Source organism: Xenopus tropicalis, chromosome 1 (assembly GCF_000004195.4).
Source record: "Xenopus tropicalis strain Nigerian chromosome 1, UCB_Xtro_10.0, whole genome shotgun sequence".
NCBI classification, from domain to species: domain Eukaryota; kingdom Metazoa; phylum Chordata; class Amphibia; order Anura; family Pipidae; genus Xenopus; species Xenopus tropicalis.
The window spans coordinates 47,280,176-47,299,183 of NC_030677.2; the positions used below are offsets into that span (position 1 = coordinate 47,280,176).

A 19,008-nucleotide genomic window follows, 5' to 3' on the forward strand; every position below is an offset into this window, starting at 1 on the left:
ATGTAAACCAGCGACAGCGGCGCGCCCGGCATCCCTAGCCCCTCCCCCTGTACGCGAGTGCGCGCATACAGCAACTTCCTGAATGAGCGGAGCATGGAGGGGGCGCCGTGTATCTGCCTTGTACTTTTCCTATTGAAGCTGTTAGCCTGCGTTGTGGAGATGAAAGCTGAGCTGCCCCTGGTTATCAATACCTGGCCTTTTCGAAATGCGACCGAAGCAGGTGACAAGGGGCACGGCTGGTGGAATGGGATAAAGGCGCAGAACACTGCTTCCTCATAGTAAATGCTCTCATTCCATTAATAAATGCCAACAGCAACGGCGGGTGGCACTTGGGCTAGGCTTTGCGTGCTTCAGGCTGCAGGGCTATTGTGGCGCTTATACGCACTAAATGCTGTCCGGGTCATTGGACCCTATATGGGGCGTCACAGAGCATTGACTGTAAATATGGATCTCCTCTGGCTACAGCTTAGTTGTTTCTTAAGCTTCTGCAGCTCCTCTCTTCCACTAATATTTAGCACAACAAATGACATTACATACCCCATCTTTAATTCAGTTTGGGCTTTAGGCTGAGCAGAACCCCCATTCAGTTATCTGAGCTACCTTTATGTCACAGATCTTTATTGAAGAATAAAAGTATGATCATAAAGGGGCTATATGTTAGGCACATTTAGAATCACTTCCTGATACTCCAGGCCAGTGGAAAACTGCACCAGGGTACTTTCATGATCTTTATTCTTCCCTGCTGCCCCCAATACATGTGCAGTAAAGTGAAAAGTGGGCTTTTAAATTCTAATTTCAGCTTTTAAACCCCCCCCATACACCCCATGTATAAAGAAAGCAGCCCCTCCCCCATCTGTCTGAGGGAAGACTTGTCATGTGACATTTACCATATGACTGGTATTCACAATTTTAAAGAAGAATTGTACCATTGCTGTCTTTTCATTTCTATATAATTAGAAAGCAGCCCCTCCCCCTCCTCCTGAGCAATGTACATTTATTTAAATATAGATTTTTTATTTGCATTTTTTCATGCCAACACAAAAACCAGAGCTGTCAACAACCCCATGTCATGAGGGAGGTAATTACCCAGTCCTGATGTTTTTTTTAGGCCTGAATTATTCTTCACTTTAAAATGAAATAGGGTCTCAAAAAAGCCTGATGTGGATCATTATTTCTCTTATGATGTGGGGTTGGTTGACAGCTCTGCAAAAACACAATCAAAAGTGTAACTATGTGATGCTCTAGTCTTACTACAAAGATATTACCCTAAACATTAAATTAAAAAGGGGGGCCACATAGTTAACTGATTTGACTATGAGGCTGTAACTTTGAGAATGGTTGGAGGGTATTATCGGTTTTCCTCACTGCAGGCCAAGTGCATTAAAAAAAAGGTGTAAGATCTTCTAGTTACACCTTAAAGCCTAGCTTGAAGGTCAGTTAAAGGGAGAATTTGGGGGAACACTTTTACCTTTTCTAGATCTTCTTGATCCAGTTGCTAAATGGATTATACACTGATGTTTTATTATGTCTGTAACCTTCTAATGAGCTAAGAGGATACCAAAAATGATGCTTCAAAAGGTGCTTCAACCAAAAACTCTAAGAAATTTGCGGTATTATTATTTTGCTTAAAATAATCTTTAAAAAGTGAGAATAAATGTTAGTTTCTTTCCATGTATTCTTTTCATGCAGCATGGAGGGTGCTGGAAGCAGGCGGTTCTGTTTTGGATGCTGTTGAGAAGGGATGCGCACAGTGTGAAATTGATCAGTGTGATGGCAGTGTTGGATACGGTGGCAGCCCGGATGAAAATGGAGAAACAACTTTAGATGCCATGATTATGAATGGGTATGTAAATCTCAGACTTAATTATACTCTGCTTTACTTCTGTAATCTTGTCATCTTTCATATTTATTTCAGTTGTCTCTCAGAGGGTAGCGTAGACTGGCACACACCCCATCAGCATTGCTTTAGGAGATTAGACCAGTAGTCCTTTTATTACATTTCCTATAAATCAATTTACAGAAAAACTATTTACCCAGAATAAATACTTAACCAACAAATAGTTTATTTCACAGTAAAGGCACAGTAAAGAAACTTACCAAACTGGAATATATATATATATATATATATATATATATATATATATATATCAGTAAATATTGCCTTTTTTACATATTCTTCCTTGAACCACCATTTTGTGATGGGCTGTGTGCTCCCTCAGCTATCACCTGACCGGAAATAATGCAGCTCTAATTGTAACAGGAAGAAACGTGAAAGTAAAAGCTAGAACTTTGTCCATTAATTGGTTGATGTGACATAACATGTATGTGCATCCTTTGTGTGCATCGTGAATCTTATAATCCCACAGGAATCTTAAAACGGCAATTTTCTATTTAGGATTACCCACTGGCACATACTACAAGGTTTTACATATGAGCTGTTTTATATCAGAGGGATATTGAGTACAGTGTTGCCCCAACAGAAATGAACCTCCACTTTTAGAACTGGTGAAAGAAGTACTAGAGTACTGTCCCAAGGTCCATCAAGGTCCTGCTAACAAAAAACTGATTAGTTTACTGTGAAATGAAAGAAACTGGCAACTTAAAGCATATTAGTATCATATTGGTCAGAACTGATGGTAATTCTGGCACAGGGATGCACTTGGAACTCTGACAATGGAATAGTCTGTGTCATATAAAACCAACTCTAATATTTCTGTAACACGTTGTTTCATTCAGGTGCTGCAGGATCTTCTGCCAATGCAGGACAGAAAGAAAATATTTTAAGTTTTATAAATATTTGTGTATATTTCAGTAACACAATGGAAATTGGAGCTGTTGCTCAACTGAGAAGAATTAAAAATGCCATTGGTGTGGCCAGAGCAGTTATGGAGCATACCAAACACACATTTTTAGTTGGAGAATCTGGTATGTGATTAAAAAGTCTTATTTTCTTTTTGCTTATTTATTACAGCAATTACAATTTAAACAGTAAAATAACTTAGTAGTTTAAATCAGAAGTAATAAAATGGATTAATAATGAGCCCAATTTTCCTAAACCTTTAACAAAAATTGCAGTGTGTTGCCTCTATCTTAAAAACACATAACACTGTGTTATACATTCCTATACATGTATATGATGTATATAACTATCTTCTCCCTGTATTTTTATCTACCTATTATGGTAAAAAAAACTAAACCCTGGGTGCCCTTAACATGCAATATTATGAAATATTATTTTCTCTGCAAATCTTCATACATTCATTAAGGTTTTCTATATGTACATACTGATATAAAGCTCTAAAGGGGAAAATGGGCCACATACAAAGCTATGTATATAAGGTCAATTGAGCCCTCAATAAGGATCACTAAATGTACTCACTGGCTACTATTATTGTGTAGTTGTAAAATGAGTAACATTGTACAGTATGCCAGTTTTAAATTAGGTATTAAAACAGACTTGTGTATTACAACAGATGTACTGAATCTTCCACATTTTAGCATCATTGTTTGCTGAGAGTATGGGCTTCATGCGTGAAGATTTAACAACCAACCATTCACGGTCCATTCATTCTAAGTGGCTTGATCAAAGCTGCCAACCAAATTACTGGAAGGTATGTTATGCATGAAATTCTGTATACATAATTGCTTATTAGCTTCATTGCCAGAAGTGGATTTTGTATTTGCTTAAGACACCATTGCTTATCGTTTATAGGTATTTGTAAAGGCATATGAGCAATGCAGCATGGCCAAATGAAATGGGTAAAATATAAAAGATAGATGCAACAAAGCATTGCCATAATGTATAAGTGCTGACACCTTGTTCAAACATCTCCATGAGGTTTGAAAATATTTATTTAGTGTAACACACACACATAACCCTGGTACTGCCAGGCCATAATGTTCCTTTAAAAAGCTCTTCTGTGTAACTTCTTAGAACAGTGTGTTCTAAGTGATCTTACTTGAAAACAATAATGCTTTATTGTATAGAGTTTATACAAAACATGATTAAATAACATAAATTAAATAACATCCTGTCCAATCACATGCCAACATAGTCCTTAACAGTGTGAAATTGAAATTATAGTTAAGATAATTTATGGACACTTGAGAGCCTCTTAAAATTAACAAACATGACCAGGCTTAATTCTGAAATATGTGTGCCTATGGGGCAAGACACACATTATTCACCAGTGAGTTGAATATATGTCAACTGCATGGCATCCAATAGCCATAGATCAATTTCCCCAAACCTCAGCAGCATATTTATAATGAAGTAGAAGTCATACAATATCCAGCATTTTCACATACTTGAAATGCGTTTTCTGATGCTACATATTACTAATAATAGACAATCTTTATACATCTATCCTATGACATGTTCGATATTTATAAGTCTCTTATGGGCTGATTAATCATATTTATTGGATGATAAAAGTACCATGAATGTAAGTGTTCCATCCAGTAACTTACTGGAATGGGCCATAAACAATGTTTCCTCAAATTTCTTTTTAGTCGCGTGCAAAAAAACCAAACAAATGTGCATCCTTTGAAAATTGTAAATAATTGGGGGTGTTGAACTGCAGACCCCAAAACCATGTTATACTTAACAGATAAACTGTTTTCTGCTGACATGCCTGGGCAGCCTGAGCTGCCTATAGTCTGGAATCAGAACAGTTTAGCTCAGTGGAAACACAACAGACACGGATAATCTAAAATGACTTTCTGATTTAGAAGACAAGAAATGTTAATCTGATCTGTGCCCATTCAAACCTTTAAGTAAAACCTAAATCCAGCTTCAATACCAGTGTTGCAAGGAAATAAATTCAATATACATGTGGCTACTTACCTAAACATATTATAATATGTTTATATAGGTAAGCTCAACTTGGAAAAAGGGTTCATCTCTGTAGATCCTTTCATTTCCATCAAATATTTCAGGGATGTACATTAGAATTTTACATCCCATAGTATAGAATGGTGCTATTTCATTGGTTAGGTGGGCAGGCTTGTGATTTTGCAGTAAGGGCAGATTGAAGCTACGCACCTTTGAACACTCCTAAGCATATGTTTTGTCTCTTGCAACAATATTCTGCGTATCTCATTGGGAAATGCTCCTACAGTAAGAGCACAAGTCCAAGTCATTTCTTGTTTTGGTAAATTATATATACTTGTTATGCCTTACAGAATGTTGTTCCAGATGCTTCAAAATCGTGCGGCCCTTATCATCCTTTTAAGGGAGTCAAAAATGAAAAGCAGTCTCCTCTTCAGCAAAAAATAAATGTTCATAACCATGACACAATAGGTAAATACATTTTTCTTTCCAGTAACAACATCAGTGAAAATGATTCTTTTGATTTGAAATATTTTTTTTCTATTCTGTACGTTTGGTGTCACCTCTGTCGTGTTCATCTTTTCATAAGTCGTCTACACACAGCCCAGTTCTAGCGTCTGTTGTGTTATAACATACATATTTTAATATATATCTGCTCAATTTTTTATATTTACAATTTATGTGAAAAAGACAATTTAGCGGCCTTTTACCCAAATGTTTAAACTTTTTGGGTGTAAAATTTCATTGGTTTGATTATAGTTGTATCACGAATATTCAAATTATATTTATTTTATTTTAATTCCTGGTGTCACTAGCCCTTTAGTGCCCACTTTAGCACAATATTATTTACATTTTCATTCAGCAAGCCAGCAGATGGCACCTGTGAGTAATGTGCTTGTTGTATTAGTCACATGATTTATTTTCTTCCTGTTAGGGATGATTGCAATTGATAAAGCAGGGAATGTTGCAGTAGGCACCTCAACAAATGGCGCAACTCATAAAATTCCAGGGTTAGTATTTTTTTTTTAACATTTGGGCATTCTCATTTTTTACATATAGGTAAGAAAAAGTATTTAAGTGCAGCTAGTGCATTTTGTAAATTTCCTACATTCCAGACATTCGAGTTTTTAAACCAGAAACAAACTCGACAGTTGTTCAATCACCCCCTCCTTATGCTCAGTGGTGACTAAGTAGTGCAGAATAATCAGGGGACCGTGTATGAATTTAAGGCAAACTATTCCCATACCGCAGTTGTTCATTTGGAAATAAGTCCAGATAAACAGATGAAACAAGTCTGGAAATCTCAGACTTAGAGGCATCTATAACCTTCTTAATAAAGGCCTTAAAGAGTTCTTCAAATCTAGGGATAAACATTAACTTCAACATTAAAGAATAACCTAACGTATCATCTGGGGGTTTAATAGGACAAGATCCTCTCTACTGATCTGGGGCACCTGATACTAATTTTAAGTATTTGACCTAGTGATAACTGTAAGGGTTACTGTGTACTTTTCCAAATGAAATGCAGTAATTTCATTTATTTTTATTTCAGTTACACAACTGACTACAAAATATAAATAGTGTCTGATATTTGTTATATTATGTCACCTTTATCTGTCAGTATTCTTGAAATAAGATTGAAGGTCTATATGTTGAAAAAGTCAAAAATTGCATGACTGAAGTATTGCGATTGCTGACTGTTACAACATCTGAGTTTGTGATGATTAGACAGTATGATTTACTGACCTGACAGTGCTTAACGGTAGTATCAAAAGGCCATACACAAGACCAAGTCAACAACTTATCAGCCCATGTATTGGGACCGGTATCTTTCTGGATATATCTGCCAAATCAGATAATCTGACAAGGACTACATCAACACATCAGAGCTGTCCAAATGGCCATCATAATGGGAGCTTAGGAGGACCTAACTATGGGATAATACAGATGTGGTCCAGCACATCTACAAACCGGATTCCAAAAAAGTTGGGACACTAAACAAATTGTGAATAAAAACTGAACGCAATGATGTGGAGGTGCCAACTTCTAATATTTTAACAACATATGCTCCCATCTAGACGTCATCTCTTTCAGGGAAGACCCTGCATTTTTCAACAAGATAATGCCAGACTACATTCTGCATCAATCACAACATCATGGCTGCATAGGAGAAGGATCCGGGTACTGAAATGGCCAGTCTGCAGTCCAGATCTTTCACCTATAGAGAACATTTGGCGCATCATAAAGAGGAAGGTGCGACAAAGAAGGCCCAAGACGATTGAACAGTTATTAGACAAGAATGGGACAGCATTCCTATTCCTAAACTTGAGAAACTGGTTTCCTCGGTCCCCAGACGTCTGTTGAGTGTTGTAAGAAGAAGGGGAGATGCCACACAGTGGTGAAAATGGCCTTGTCCCAACTTTTTTGGGATTTGTTGACACCATGAAATTCTGAATCAACATATTTTTCCCTTAAAATGGTACATTTTCTCAGTTTAAACTTTTGTTCCGTGATTTATGTTCTATTCTGAATAAAATATTAGAAGTTGGCACCTCCGCATCATTGCGTTCAGTTTTTATTCACAATTTGTTTAGTGTCCCAACTTTTTTGGAATCCGGTTTGTACATAGCAATTACTTTTAGACAAACTACAATGGTGGAAGTGACTGTAAACAATTTTCAATATATTTCTAGCCCATATAACGCCTTCTCAAATATCTGAGTCTCTATAATGTATAATATTATAAACAAAGTTATATGTTTTATTTAATGATATATCTTATTGTTTGCTTAAAGGAAAACTATACCCCCCAAACAATGTAGGTTTCTGTAAAATAAATTGCATAACAAGCTCAAATGTAAAACCCTTCTTCATCTAAATAAACCATTTTCATAAAAATATATTTTTTAGCAGTATGTGATGCTGGGTACACCGTAATAAAAAACTGCCATTTTAAGAATTATGGACGCATCTTGGGATCTTAGAATTCACAGTGCACACAAACAGGCCAAGGCAGACATACATGCTAGGCCCCATCAGCCAATTAATGGTCAGTGTTCTGTCTTTTGCTTCCATACTTCTCTGAGGGAGCACAAAGGCCAGCACTAAATGGCGGCTCAAGGGAAGGATGTAAAAGGGCAATATTTACTGATATATGTATCCCAGTTTGGCGAGATTCTTTAGGGCACATAACATAAACTATATTTTGGTAAGTATTTATTCTAGGGGTATAGTTTTCATTTAACAAATTCTATGACTTTTGACTATGTTTTTGTTTGTTTGTACATTGGTGCTGCTATATATTTTATTATGCTAAATAGATAACTTGGATATAACCGTCCTCCATAGTTTGTCCTACAGGATAATCACATTACTCCCAGGATTTTAAAGCCAGTGCAGGACTTTGCACGATCCTAAGGCTGCTATGAGACCATGTTTTTGACAGAATCCTTAGAAGTAGGCTGATATGAATCCAGTTGTGTTGTAATTTTTAGCGAATCTATTATAAATTTGTAATTTCTGAAAATATTTCAGCCGAGTTGGTGATTCCCCAATACCGGGTGCTGGAGCATATGCAGATAGCGTGGTGGGTGGTGCTGCAGCCACAGGAGATGGAGATATCATGATGCGTTTTTTGCCAAGGTAAGCTTGCTAATACTGCTTGCAGAGTTTGTATTAAGCATTTTATACTTTTGACCTCCCATGTCTTGTAAAGAAAGGTAAGGGAGGAACAAGTTAAAAGCCTTGTGCTTTTTTTATTGATGTTTCTTAGAAGAATGCTTTTTTAGTGACATGCTGCTTAGCTTAACTGAACAAAATTGTGTCATTGCTCAGACACTTCGTCACTTGATGTATGCCAATGAACAGAGCAGTAGGAAATGGTGTATTAACATATTGTTTCTGGAAAAAGATTGTTCTCATGCTTTGATTGTGTACACACACACTATCAAAGCATGAGAACAATCACAAACAATAAATATTGTGTAAATTATATCCTTATAAACAATGCTTAGTGAAGTCATCATTTACTATGTTGCATCCTAAATTGGTCCTGGTAAATGTTCTTTTTAGTTATCAAGCAGTGGAGTACATGAGGATGGGAAGCGATCCTACTGCAGCATGCCAGAAAGCTATTGGTAGGATCCAAAAGTATTTCCCAAATTTCTTTGGAGCTGTTATTTGTGCCAATTCAACTGGAAGCTATGGTATGTGTCTCCTACTCTTCTGTTTATTTATTTCTATAAAATAATTAAATCCCTGCTCTTTCTTGAGTACACTTTTAATTCCAGACTGTATTTCTCTCATTCTTTCATTTATCCAAGATGCACAGGGTGATTTGGCTATAGTAAAGCTCTGGATCATACAGAAGGGAACTCACAACCTTTAGTTAGACACAGACACATAGCCCAGATGTGCCATTTGTTAGCTTGTAAACCCTTTGAGACTTTAGCTTTTGGTAACTACTGTTTCCATGATCCTCATCCAGCTCCCAGTGACTTAAAGTATTGGCTAAACCTTTACTTTGTTCTTTATAAGGCATGAATGGGAAAGCAGTAGCCAAAAATATGTTGTAACTACTACCACACACACATGATGAAAACTATTATGAATATGTCAATAACTGTAAGATTAACCCTGACATTACACTGGGAAATCGTGGCAGCTTTTACCTTTAGAAATTAGCACAGATATACAAATAAGGAAAGAAAGGATTGGCATAGTTGTCCATTGTTAGTATATGAGTGAATCATTTTAAACTGTTAATAATAAGGATCCTAAAGAGCATAACCTTTGCTGTGATAGAATAACAAAGTACAAAAACTGAGGTAGGACTGAATTAAGTTTATTCTCTGAAAATATTAAATGCATTTGGATCACAAAAAGTTCTATAAATAGGGCAATGCATTTCTTCAGTGTCTCTAACAATAGGCTCTAAGCCAGCTGTTTATGGGAAGTATAGCTTTTTGAATTTCACACATGAACATATCAAGGGGGAACCAAAGGTGGAAAAATGAAAGTTGTTGAAGCCAAGACTCCAGTTCCCACAATGCCCTGCATACTTTGTTAGAATTGTAGAACATGCAAGGCATTATGGTAACTGATATCTTGAAAAACAAAATGTAGCAGAATTTAGTGCTCCTCTATCTGAAGCAGTGTAGGAAAAAATTGCTTTTTCCCCCATTGTGCAAAAATTTCATTTTTCTTCATACAGCTGGTTACCCTTTAAAAAAAAGGTAGTGGCATCTGTTTGCATTGATATCTTCACAGCCTGTAATTCACCTTTTATTCTTTTGAGATGTATCACATGAGCATTGACACTTTTTCTTTTTTTTATTGTGCTCATAGAACAGGATATCTGTATACATGAGATTTAGTTTTGTATCGCATCCAGTAAGTGATTCCAGTTTGGCAAGTACCTTAAGCAAATCCTTGAGAAATCCATACTACAAATTATTCACAAGAACTACACACAATGATGGAACATGACATTTAATTCTGGCAAAGTTTGCATAAATCTGCAGAAAGGCCCTTCGATGACTCCATAACCACTTCAAAGCCATCTGAGATCAGTCATTGTGCAGGGGGCTCATTAGTGTGCTTTAGTTCAGCAGCGAGTACAATTTACCGATCAATAAGGCTTATTAGATCAGACTGCTTATTTCATACTTTGATCTTTCGCTTCCCACAGTTTTGTGCATGGATGCTGCGGCAGAGCAACTCATTACTCTTTAATCATTATTAAGATGCACTTTTCATAAGTTACATGGATAGTTATGCGCTAGCATTTCCATAGCTCTAAATGTGCTACATCTCGTAAATTCAGATCAAGAGGGCATTTGATGTTCATTTTGAAACTTTATTTTAATAACTCCACTTTTGATTGGAGTTTACAATTTGTCATGCAATGCAGTGGTTTAACTCCTTACGTGCCACAGATCATAAAATGTACTTAATGTAACTAGATTTTAAGATCCTGGGTTACAGGTTAATCAGTATGGTACACTTCTCACAGCAGTCTGGCCATTTTATCATACTGGTTCATTTTCACTGAAACCATAAAAGTACAGCAACAGACTGATATAAAAAGCATCAATGAAAAAACTTTCAAAAAGAATAAAAAAAAATACGAAAACCTCTAAAATCACAAATTAAATAGTGTAATAAATTTACCTAGGACAACTCCTGTTGACTTCTACATGATAGTAACAGCTTTTAGATGGCTTAGAGAAACAAAAAAAAAAATACAAAACGTTAGGGCTGGGCGATATACCGTTTAATACCGGTGTGTTTTTTTTTTTTAAAACTATATTCATTTTTCAGATACCGCAATACTGGGGTATCAGGGTACTCACCCGTGCGGCCTGGTCTCGCGTGCGCGCGGGACGTTGCACACGTACATGTCAAAGCGTGCTTGTCCGCGACGTGCTGACCGCGCCGGTTCTGCGCATGCGTGGGGGGTATTTAAAGCTATCAAACGCCTCCTCCTGTGCTATGTTGTCTGCGGCCTTGCCTGGGAAACTAAGCCTGCCTGATTTACCTTACGACTTTCTGTTGCTGATCCTTCGCTTGCCTGACTTTGGTTTTCAATACTGCAGTGATTATTCTCTAATTTTTTAGGAAATGGGGTTAACACCTAATCATGCATGGAAAAAAAAAATACCGTCAAATACCGTGACACCGATATAATTTTAAAAAAAACCGTGATATAAATTTTTGGTCATACCGCCCAGCTCTAAAAGACGTTGATAAATCTGGCCCAAAGGGTTAATGGAATTACTGTCCTTGCATTAAAATATATTGTTTTTTTCTTTTGAGGTGACCTACAATTTTGTAGCAAGTAAAGGACCAAAGATAACAATGTATTTGACCTAATAATATTTTTGACTTTTTAATGTTAAAGTTTGTTGTCCAAACAAGCCAATTTGTTTTACATTTGGAAAGTAAATATCATATTTATTTTATTATCCAGTGGTAAATAAAAAAGTAAGTACTGTCTATAATTAGCAGAGCTGTATATAATAATTATTATAAAACCAAACCTTTTCAATCATTTTTCCCCTTATCTTTCTAGGTGCTGCTTGCAATAAGATTCCTGGTTTCAAAGAATTTCACTTTACAGTCTTTAGAATGGGACTTTCAAAACCCATAGATGAAGTAGTGATTTGCATTTAGACTCAATATAGCACGTTAGTATAGGTATGGGACCCTTTGGAAACCCATTATCCAGACAGCTTCAAATTACGTAAAGGACATCTTTTATAGACTTTATTTTAATCAAATAATTGACAGCTATAGAAAGATCCTATATAACTGCATCTTTGAATTGGCATAAATGGATTTCAAAATGTTATTGCCCCAAGGGTTTGGTTTTTTGTGAGCAGATATAAAAGCCCACTGCTGCTAGGCTATCTATCAGGATATTATGCAGTAAATTCAGATTTGTTTCATTCGATTGTCTCACATCCAGGAAATTTGCAATAACATTGATATAAAGCACCAAATTCCTTTGCCTAGTTAGCCCCTCTATTCTGAAGATTAGGCAAATATGGATGATTTTAGATAAGTCCACCAGCTACAGAGAACCTCTGAAATTAAATTAGAAAGGTTATTAATGCAATTAAAAGTGGTCATTTAAGGCACTTGAATACTAAGAAGCATTGCAAGACCAATGGGAAGCTGACAACCACCTTGGCAAGGCTTAGGAAGACAAACAAAAAGTCTAGAACTGAACCAGCACAGACCTGAAGGAGCACTGATGATAATGAATGAAGAAATGAAGGGTGTAAAACTGGCTATACATGCTAAAATTTGCTCATTTGGCAAGGTCACCAAATGAGCAAATCTTTCCCCAATATGCCCACTTTATGACAGGCATAGGAGTTGTTGGACCACATCAATGAGGTGATGTGCTCCCTGATATTCGGCCAGATATAAATCAGGGAAGCCCGTCAGGGGTTCCTATACACAAGCAGATAATCTGCTGAATTGGTCTAAGGGACTCGAATTGGCAGCTGAAAGGAGAAGGAAAGGTAAAAATTAAGTAAGCCATAAGCACTCACAGAAAAGCTGCTCCTCTATCAAAAGAAGCACTGGATTTCTTGTCTTTTTTGTGTATACATGTACTTTGGTATCGGACTTCCTCTCAGAAAAATTCTTCATTCCTGGGGCCAGAGTCTGTGCAGTTCTCTCCTCTTCCCCCCTCCCATCAGAATGTGTGATCTGAGCTACCAGTGGCTAGAGCTGCAGCAGGAAGCTATGGAGACTAAGCTAAAATGGCAGCGGCCATCTTAAACAAATGGAAGGAGCTTCTAGGGCTCTTTACTCAAGTATGATAAAGTTTTCTGCAGAATAAATATAGTGTTCTAGGTGGCACTAATGTGGCAAATCTATTGCCAGTAAAATACCAAAATGACTTTCCTTCTTCTTTAATCTGTCTGTGTATTGCCACTTTAACACTGGTACCTTGCTAGATAGCCAAACAAAAAAAGGGGCTGGGGAATAATTTGGATATACAAATTAATGTTTGTGACAATGGGGATGTATAAGTATTATAAGATAACTATAGGTTGTATACAATTCTATTAAATATGTTAGCACATACAACAGCTGAATCTACCAAATGCACTCTGATTATAGCTATTGTTCTATAGTTGACAGATTGTGTTAATGAAGGAACTTTGCTTGTTAATAGTTTGGTTGTACATGATTAAAAGTACTGTGCTGAAACTATGGTTTGTACATACGAGATTTGGCAATTAAAATATTTTCATCTTTATTTCAGTTATATAAAATGGACCCAGAGTATAAATACTTATGTTATGGCTAATGGTAAACAGGTGTTAATCGCTGCTCGATCTATTATTATTTTATGTATTTTTTTTGCACAAATGTGGCTGTGACCAGGCCACTCCACCCAGCAGGCCATGTTAATGTTTTAATAAAGGTTGCATAATTTAGAGCTCCGACTAAGCAAGTGGGTTCAAATTTTAACTTGTGTCTAGACGTATAGATTTTTGAGGTACTGGCACAAGAAGCAGTAAAGTAGCAAATGAGTTTTGTTATCCTTCCAGTAATAGATTTGGGTCAGTGCCAACCACATTTATGGCAATGGAAAAAAAAAATTATTATACACAGAAGATTATGTATTGCAACAGTCGATGCTATGGCATTTGATACTCCTGGCTGTTAAGTACACTTAAGGAATACTGTCCTGGGAAAACATGTTTTTGTTTTTTTTTGTTTTTCAAAATGCATCAGTTAATAGAACTTCTCCAGCAGAATCCTGCATTGAAATACATATTTCAAAAACGCAAAGAAGTTTTTTTATAATTAATTTTGAAATTTCTAATGTGTAGTGCTGGCTCCTTTTGAAAGCTCAGACTCAGGCACAGTCCACTAAGATGGCGCCTACACACCAATATTACAGCAAAAAAATACATTTGTTGGTTTAAGAATAACATTTATAAATGGTAGAGTGAATTATTTTCTATGTAAACAGTGTAATTTAGAAATAAAAAGTATACCATAAAAATCATGACAGTATCCCTTCAAACTGATTATTAAAGTAGATGGTAAATAGTAAAGTTTTTTTCTTACACAATTATTAAACAGGTAGTTAAAAATTATAATTAGGTTTCCCTCTAGGTCTGTGTGGCACTTTAAAGGGGTTGTTCACCTTTAATGCCCAAACCTTACTAAACCACCAACAATGCTCTCTTGATTTAAAAAATCAATTTTCCATAAAAAAAAAGTAAAAAGGCTGCTGTAAAAGCTACTTTTTGTACCTGTTAAATCAGTCCTTCTGTCTCTGATCAGTTTTCTGAAGGGATGGGAGTGGCCTATTTTGACTGACACACTGAACTTCCTTTATCCATCACGTCAAGGCTTTGCCCCCTTTTTTTCTCCCTATGGGACCAATTCATTGGTTGCTTTAGCACTCTAACCAGTTGCATAAATTTAAAGGTCATTGGTTAATTTCTCCCTTGCAATGGCATAGGCAAACAGACTCAGCATATCACAAATCTAACATACTGTTATGTTAGATTTGCAGCACTGCACTGGCTCGGGAAGCAGTGTCACTGACAGGAGACACAGCCAATAGGAGTTAAGTCTGCTGCCAGTACTATGTGTGGCATCATATAAGGAAGTAAAAAAGCAACTGTAGTGTTTATAGGGGTCACTGACCCCCCAAGCACAGGGACAATTCTGAGGTGAATATCTCTTCAGCTGCACATTTTCTGTTAACTATGTATATGGCAAAGATTGTTCTATTAATGTGAACTGTTAGATTTGTAAATTATGTACAGAGGTGAACAAACCCTTTAAGTTAAAACAAGTTTAATATATGCTGCATCAGGCAACATCAGAACATAATCTGAGAAAGACACATAAAAGAAATGACACTTTGGATATTATGATCTCTTCTATTAAAAGCTAGCACTGGGGTGCTTTGTCTTTAGAAACAGAAAAGTAAAGAGTTCATAAACAGGTAACAGAATATCTGCTTCATGTCTACTCAGTTTTTGCCCATTCAAAGAAGTTACACTGTTTATCTTTCCCCATTGGGCAAACGTAGAAATTCTTCCCATTGTTTGGGCCAAGCTTCAGCACTGTTCTTACAATACACCGTTTGCCATGGTTGCAGAATGGAAAATGCAGGTCTGCCCACTGTAAACAAAATAAATTCATTATGATCTGTTTGTGTTTGGTTTGTTCAGCTCATTGCATTCAAATATTCCAAATGGCATCTGTTACTGTACATAGTATCCATTCACTGAATAGAATAAAAACTAGTTTACAAAAGAACTAAAATTTAAGTCTCAAGAAAATTAGACAAATTGACTTACTTCAAAAAACTGACAACAACGTTCTCTGGGTAGGGAACAGGTATAAAATGATCTCCCCTTGTTTTCTCCCTCCTTCCTCACAACCTGGAGAGCACAGGGAACATTGTGTGTGCTGCAGTTTGGGCCGCCAGTGTTTGTGGCAGCATCTCTTGCCATTGTACTCTGAGAGGAGCTGCAACGCAAGTTACAACATTGGTGCCGTATCTTGTAACAAATACATGGAATTATACAGAGAGTCTGGGACCAAAATTTTTCTGAATAAGGAGTCTTTCTGTAATGTGGAACAGAACACCTTAAGGCTATTTAAACTGAAATATTTGAAATACCAAAAAGTAAGAATTTTTTAAATTACTTTTGGCTGTGTAAATTACAGCCCTGTTCGGATAGCTATGCCAGTAAAGGCAAGACATGGCCATGGCCTGCAACGCCATATCACTCATCTGCATCTTGCAATAGGACTAAGATACTGGCTGGCAGTGAGAAAATGGCTCCTTACATAAGGTTGCAAAACTTCAATATGAATATTTTATTAAAAATGAAGCATAATTGAGCTTTTTCAACTTTTCCACTTTTTTTTTTTTACTTTTTGCAACTTCATTGTTTATGTATTATGTAGCAATGGAATAACGACACATAAATGATAGCATGTACAAATGATAGTACTACTGAGTTCAGCACTAACAAAATCATTGATTAATTAAATACCAAGCATTCATTCTTTTATTTTCTCTTTGCACTTGTTTACCAGATATCAGAGGGGAAAAAATCTTTTTTTCTATCTTCTATTCTACTGGCTCAGGTTTCTGTAGCCTTGCTTATAAAGCTACTGTCTCTAACTAGCTGTCAAAGACCTTACTTATTAAAATCTTGCATTGCACTATGGGCAGCTGTTTGCGATTCTATGTATTCATTGGCCAGGTTATAATAAAAATGATATAATTCACATCTGTCAAACAAGTTCTTGGGCAGTCACTGGGCTAAAAATATCTGAGAGAGCTGGTAGTTACCAGATATGATGCTGTAAAGAACAACTTTTGAATCTATTTTCAGAAATGTAATTTAAAAAAAACAAAAAAAAACTTAGTTTGGAGATACAACTTTACGGAATGTGAAATAGTCAGCATGAAAGATATATTGAAATCCTGTACATATTTAAAGAAATTTTTCTTTCAAATTCATCAGTGTGGTATGCCAATCTCGGTTATCCAGTCAAACCCTCACATGGCTTGTTGTGGTGATGTAACCTTAAGACACCACATATTAATGAATAGTGGTCCTTTCATAATTGATTCTGTATAAAAGATCCCATCCATACACACTATAAAGTGTTTAATATAACCTTAATTGTATCATTAATTATACACTTAAAGACAAATGCTATTACCGTTTTGCACTAGTTTCTCAAAGTTTACCTTATTGTGGAACGGATATTGGTTTTGTTTGGGGTTTGGTGTACAGTCTTAAGTTTCTTTTGTGGATGATTGAAAACGTTGTTGCTTGTTCCTGAACCTCCATTTAGTGCATTTAGAGTGTTTGTCCAGTGCTCATTTTCATTACTTCTCTTATTTGAGGAGTTTTTCCCATTAAAGTGCTTGCTTAATGGCACATCAAAAGTGGAGCTGTTCAAGCTGTGCTGTTGAATGTTTTTATCACTAAGATCTTCTTTTGCACCAAAATCAGTCAGCACCAAGGTTGTATTTCCAAACGCTGTTCTTCTGTTTAATTTTAGTTCAGGAAGAAGTTTTGCAAAATTATTACATGGGTATTTCACAAGGTCAGCGTCGAGTTCTGCTGCTTTATCACTTTCTGCAAGAGACGAGACTGGAAAAAAGGAGGAAAATAGATTACAAACTTACAATAAATTAAACCCTCAGTAATTTCACGCAATTTCAATAAGACCAGCCCTCGCTGACTTTCATGTCAATTGAAATTACAACTGAATCTTGCGCTCTACTTAAAGGAAAACTAAACCCTAAAAATCAATACGGCTAGAAATGTCATATTTTATGTACTGAAGTTAATTGAACCAGTCTAAAGGTTCAGCATCTCTATAGTAGTAATTATCCAGGCCTTCAAAGTTGTCACAGGGGGACACCATACTGGACTCTGATAGCATACTCAGTGTGCTATGAGCAGCTGTTGAGAAGCTAAGCTTAGGGGTCGTTGCTAATTTTCTAGCAAAAAATGAGGTTGGCCTGTCAGAGGGTGACGCTACAGGGCTGATTATTAATTTCTGAAGCTAACTGTATTGGCTTCAGAGCCGCCATGCACTAATAATCTGTAATTATTTACTAATCAGCCTTATATTGTGACATTTATATTCTATACACACAATATATTGTGAGTCTGTCACTACGGTAAGTGACAGCAGCACAGAGGCATGTGGCTTTAGTTAGGCTTTAGTTCTCCTTTAAGTTAGGTTGTTGTGTTCTAATGAAGCCTACTCAGCACTACACTTCCATGGTTTTAAAAAGTTGCAGTTGCAGGAGATTTACTGGGAAGGCATTGAAGTCATGGATACTTTGCCTGATCACCTGATTACCAGAAGGTTTAATTATGATTGTGCAGACAGAACATGCCCAAGGCCCTTTATTGCTTGAAGTAAATTGTAAACGATACACTAGATAATGATAGTGAAAAACATTTGTCACCAGATTAAACCAGGGATCAGTGCAAGGTTATACTCAATAGACTGGGTGCTTATTTTAATCTTAAGTCTGGGCTCCCAGAATATTCCTGATCACCTACAGTGTCCAGGTTGGCAGTGATTAATGGCCAGGGGCATGGACTGCTGACCTGTTTTTTTTTTCTTCTGCTTTAAGGGCTGTGGCACACGGGGAGATTAGTCGCCCACGACAAAACTCCCTTGTCGCGGGTGACTAATCTACCTGATATGACATCCCACCGGCAATTTACATGTAAATCGCCGGTGGGATGGCATAAGCTCCACCGCGATTTTAAGAGGCAACTTTCGCGCTGCGCGTATGCCATCCCACCGGCGGCGATTTACATTCTCGCCGGTGGGATGTCATATCGGGGAGAATAGTCGCAGGCGACTAATCTCCCCATGTGCCACAGCCCTAAGAAAGAAGTGTGTATCGTCCAACTAAGCTTTTTTTTAATCAATGTTTATATTTTTCCCCCCCGAGATTAAAGTTTTTTTTTGTGCTAAAAATCCTAAATTTGAAAAATAGTTTTTAACAAACCCTCACATTTTATTTATTAAGCAAAAAATATGAGAAAAATGAGCAGCAGCATCTGAAACCTTGCGGGATTCAAGCTTGTTGACATATTAATATGAGGAGTAAAATACAAATTTGTGATACTTCA

The 19,008-nt window shown here is 36.6% G+C and overlaps 2 protein-coding genes across 3 annotated transcripts in view; one reads left to right on the top strand and one right to left on the bottom strand.

Annotated features, from left to right (window-relative positions):
- The window catches only part of aga (aspartylglucosaminidase), a 21,254-nt gene continuing 2,246 nt past the window's right edge, over nucleotides 1–19,008 (top strand). Inside the window, exons 1-9 of one of the 2 annotated variants that reach the window (XM_002934257.5) lie at nucleotides 2–220; nucleotides 1,690–1,843; nucleotides 2,813–2,925; nucleotides 3,499–3,611; nucleotides 5,185–5,302; nucleotides 5,766–5,841; nucleotides 8,366–8,473; nucleotides 8,903–9,036; nucleotides 11,904–12,795. In XM_002934257.5, the coding sequence (XP_002934303.3) occupies nucleotides 94–220; nucleotides 1,690–1,843; nucleotides 2,813–2,925; nucleotides 3,499–3,611; nucleotides 5,185–5,302; nucleotides 5,766–5,841; nucleotides 8,366–8,473; nucleotides 8,903–9,036; nucleotides 11,904–12,004 (1,044 nt within the window). In that variant the 5' untranslated portion in view covers nucleotides 2–93 and the 3' untranslated portion in view covers nucleotides 12,005–12,795. Of the gene's footprint in view, nucleotides 221–1,689; nucleotides 1,844–2,812; nucleotides 2,926–3,498; nucleotides 3,612–5,184; nucleotides 5,303–5,765; nucleotides 5,842–8,365; nucleotides 8,474–8,902; nucleotides 9,037–11,903; nucleotides 12,796–19,008 lie in introns of those variants that run through there. The other variant, XM_012955649.3, reaches the window with a different exon arrangement.
- The window catches only part of neil3 (nei-like DNA glycosylase 3), a 13,896-nt gene continuing 10,040 nt past the window's right edge, over nucleotides 15,153–19,008 (bottom strand). The window contains 3 exon segments of the mRNA NM_001017201.2: nucleotides 15,153–15,499; nucleotides 15,679–15,850; nucleotides 17,091–17,499. Coding sequence (NP_001017201.1) covers nucleotides 15,344–15,499; nucleotides 15,679–15,850; nucleotides 17,091–17,499 — 737 coding nt within the window. The 3' untranslated portion in view covers nucleotides 15,153–15,343.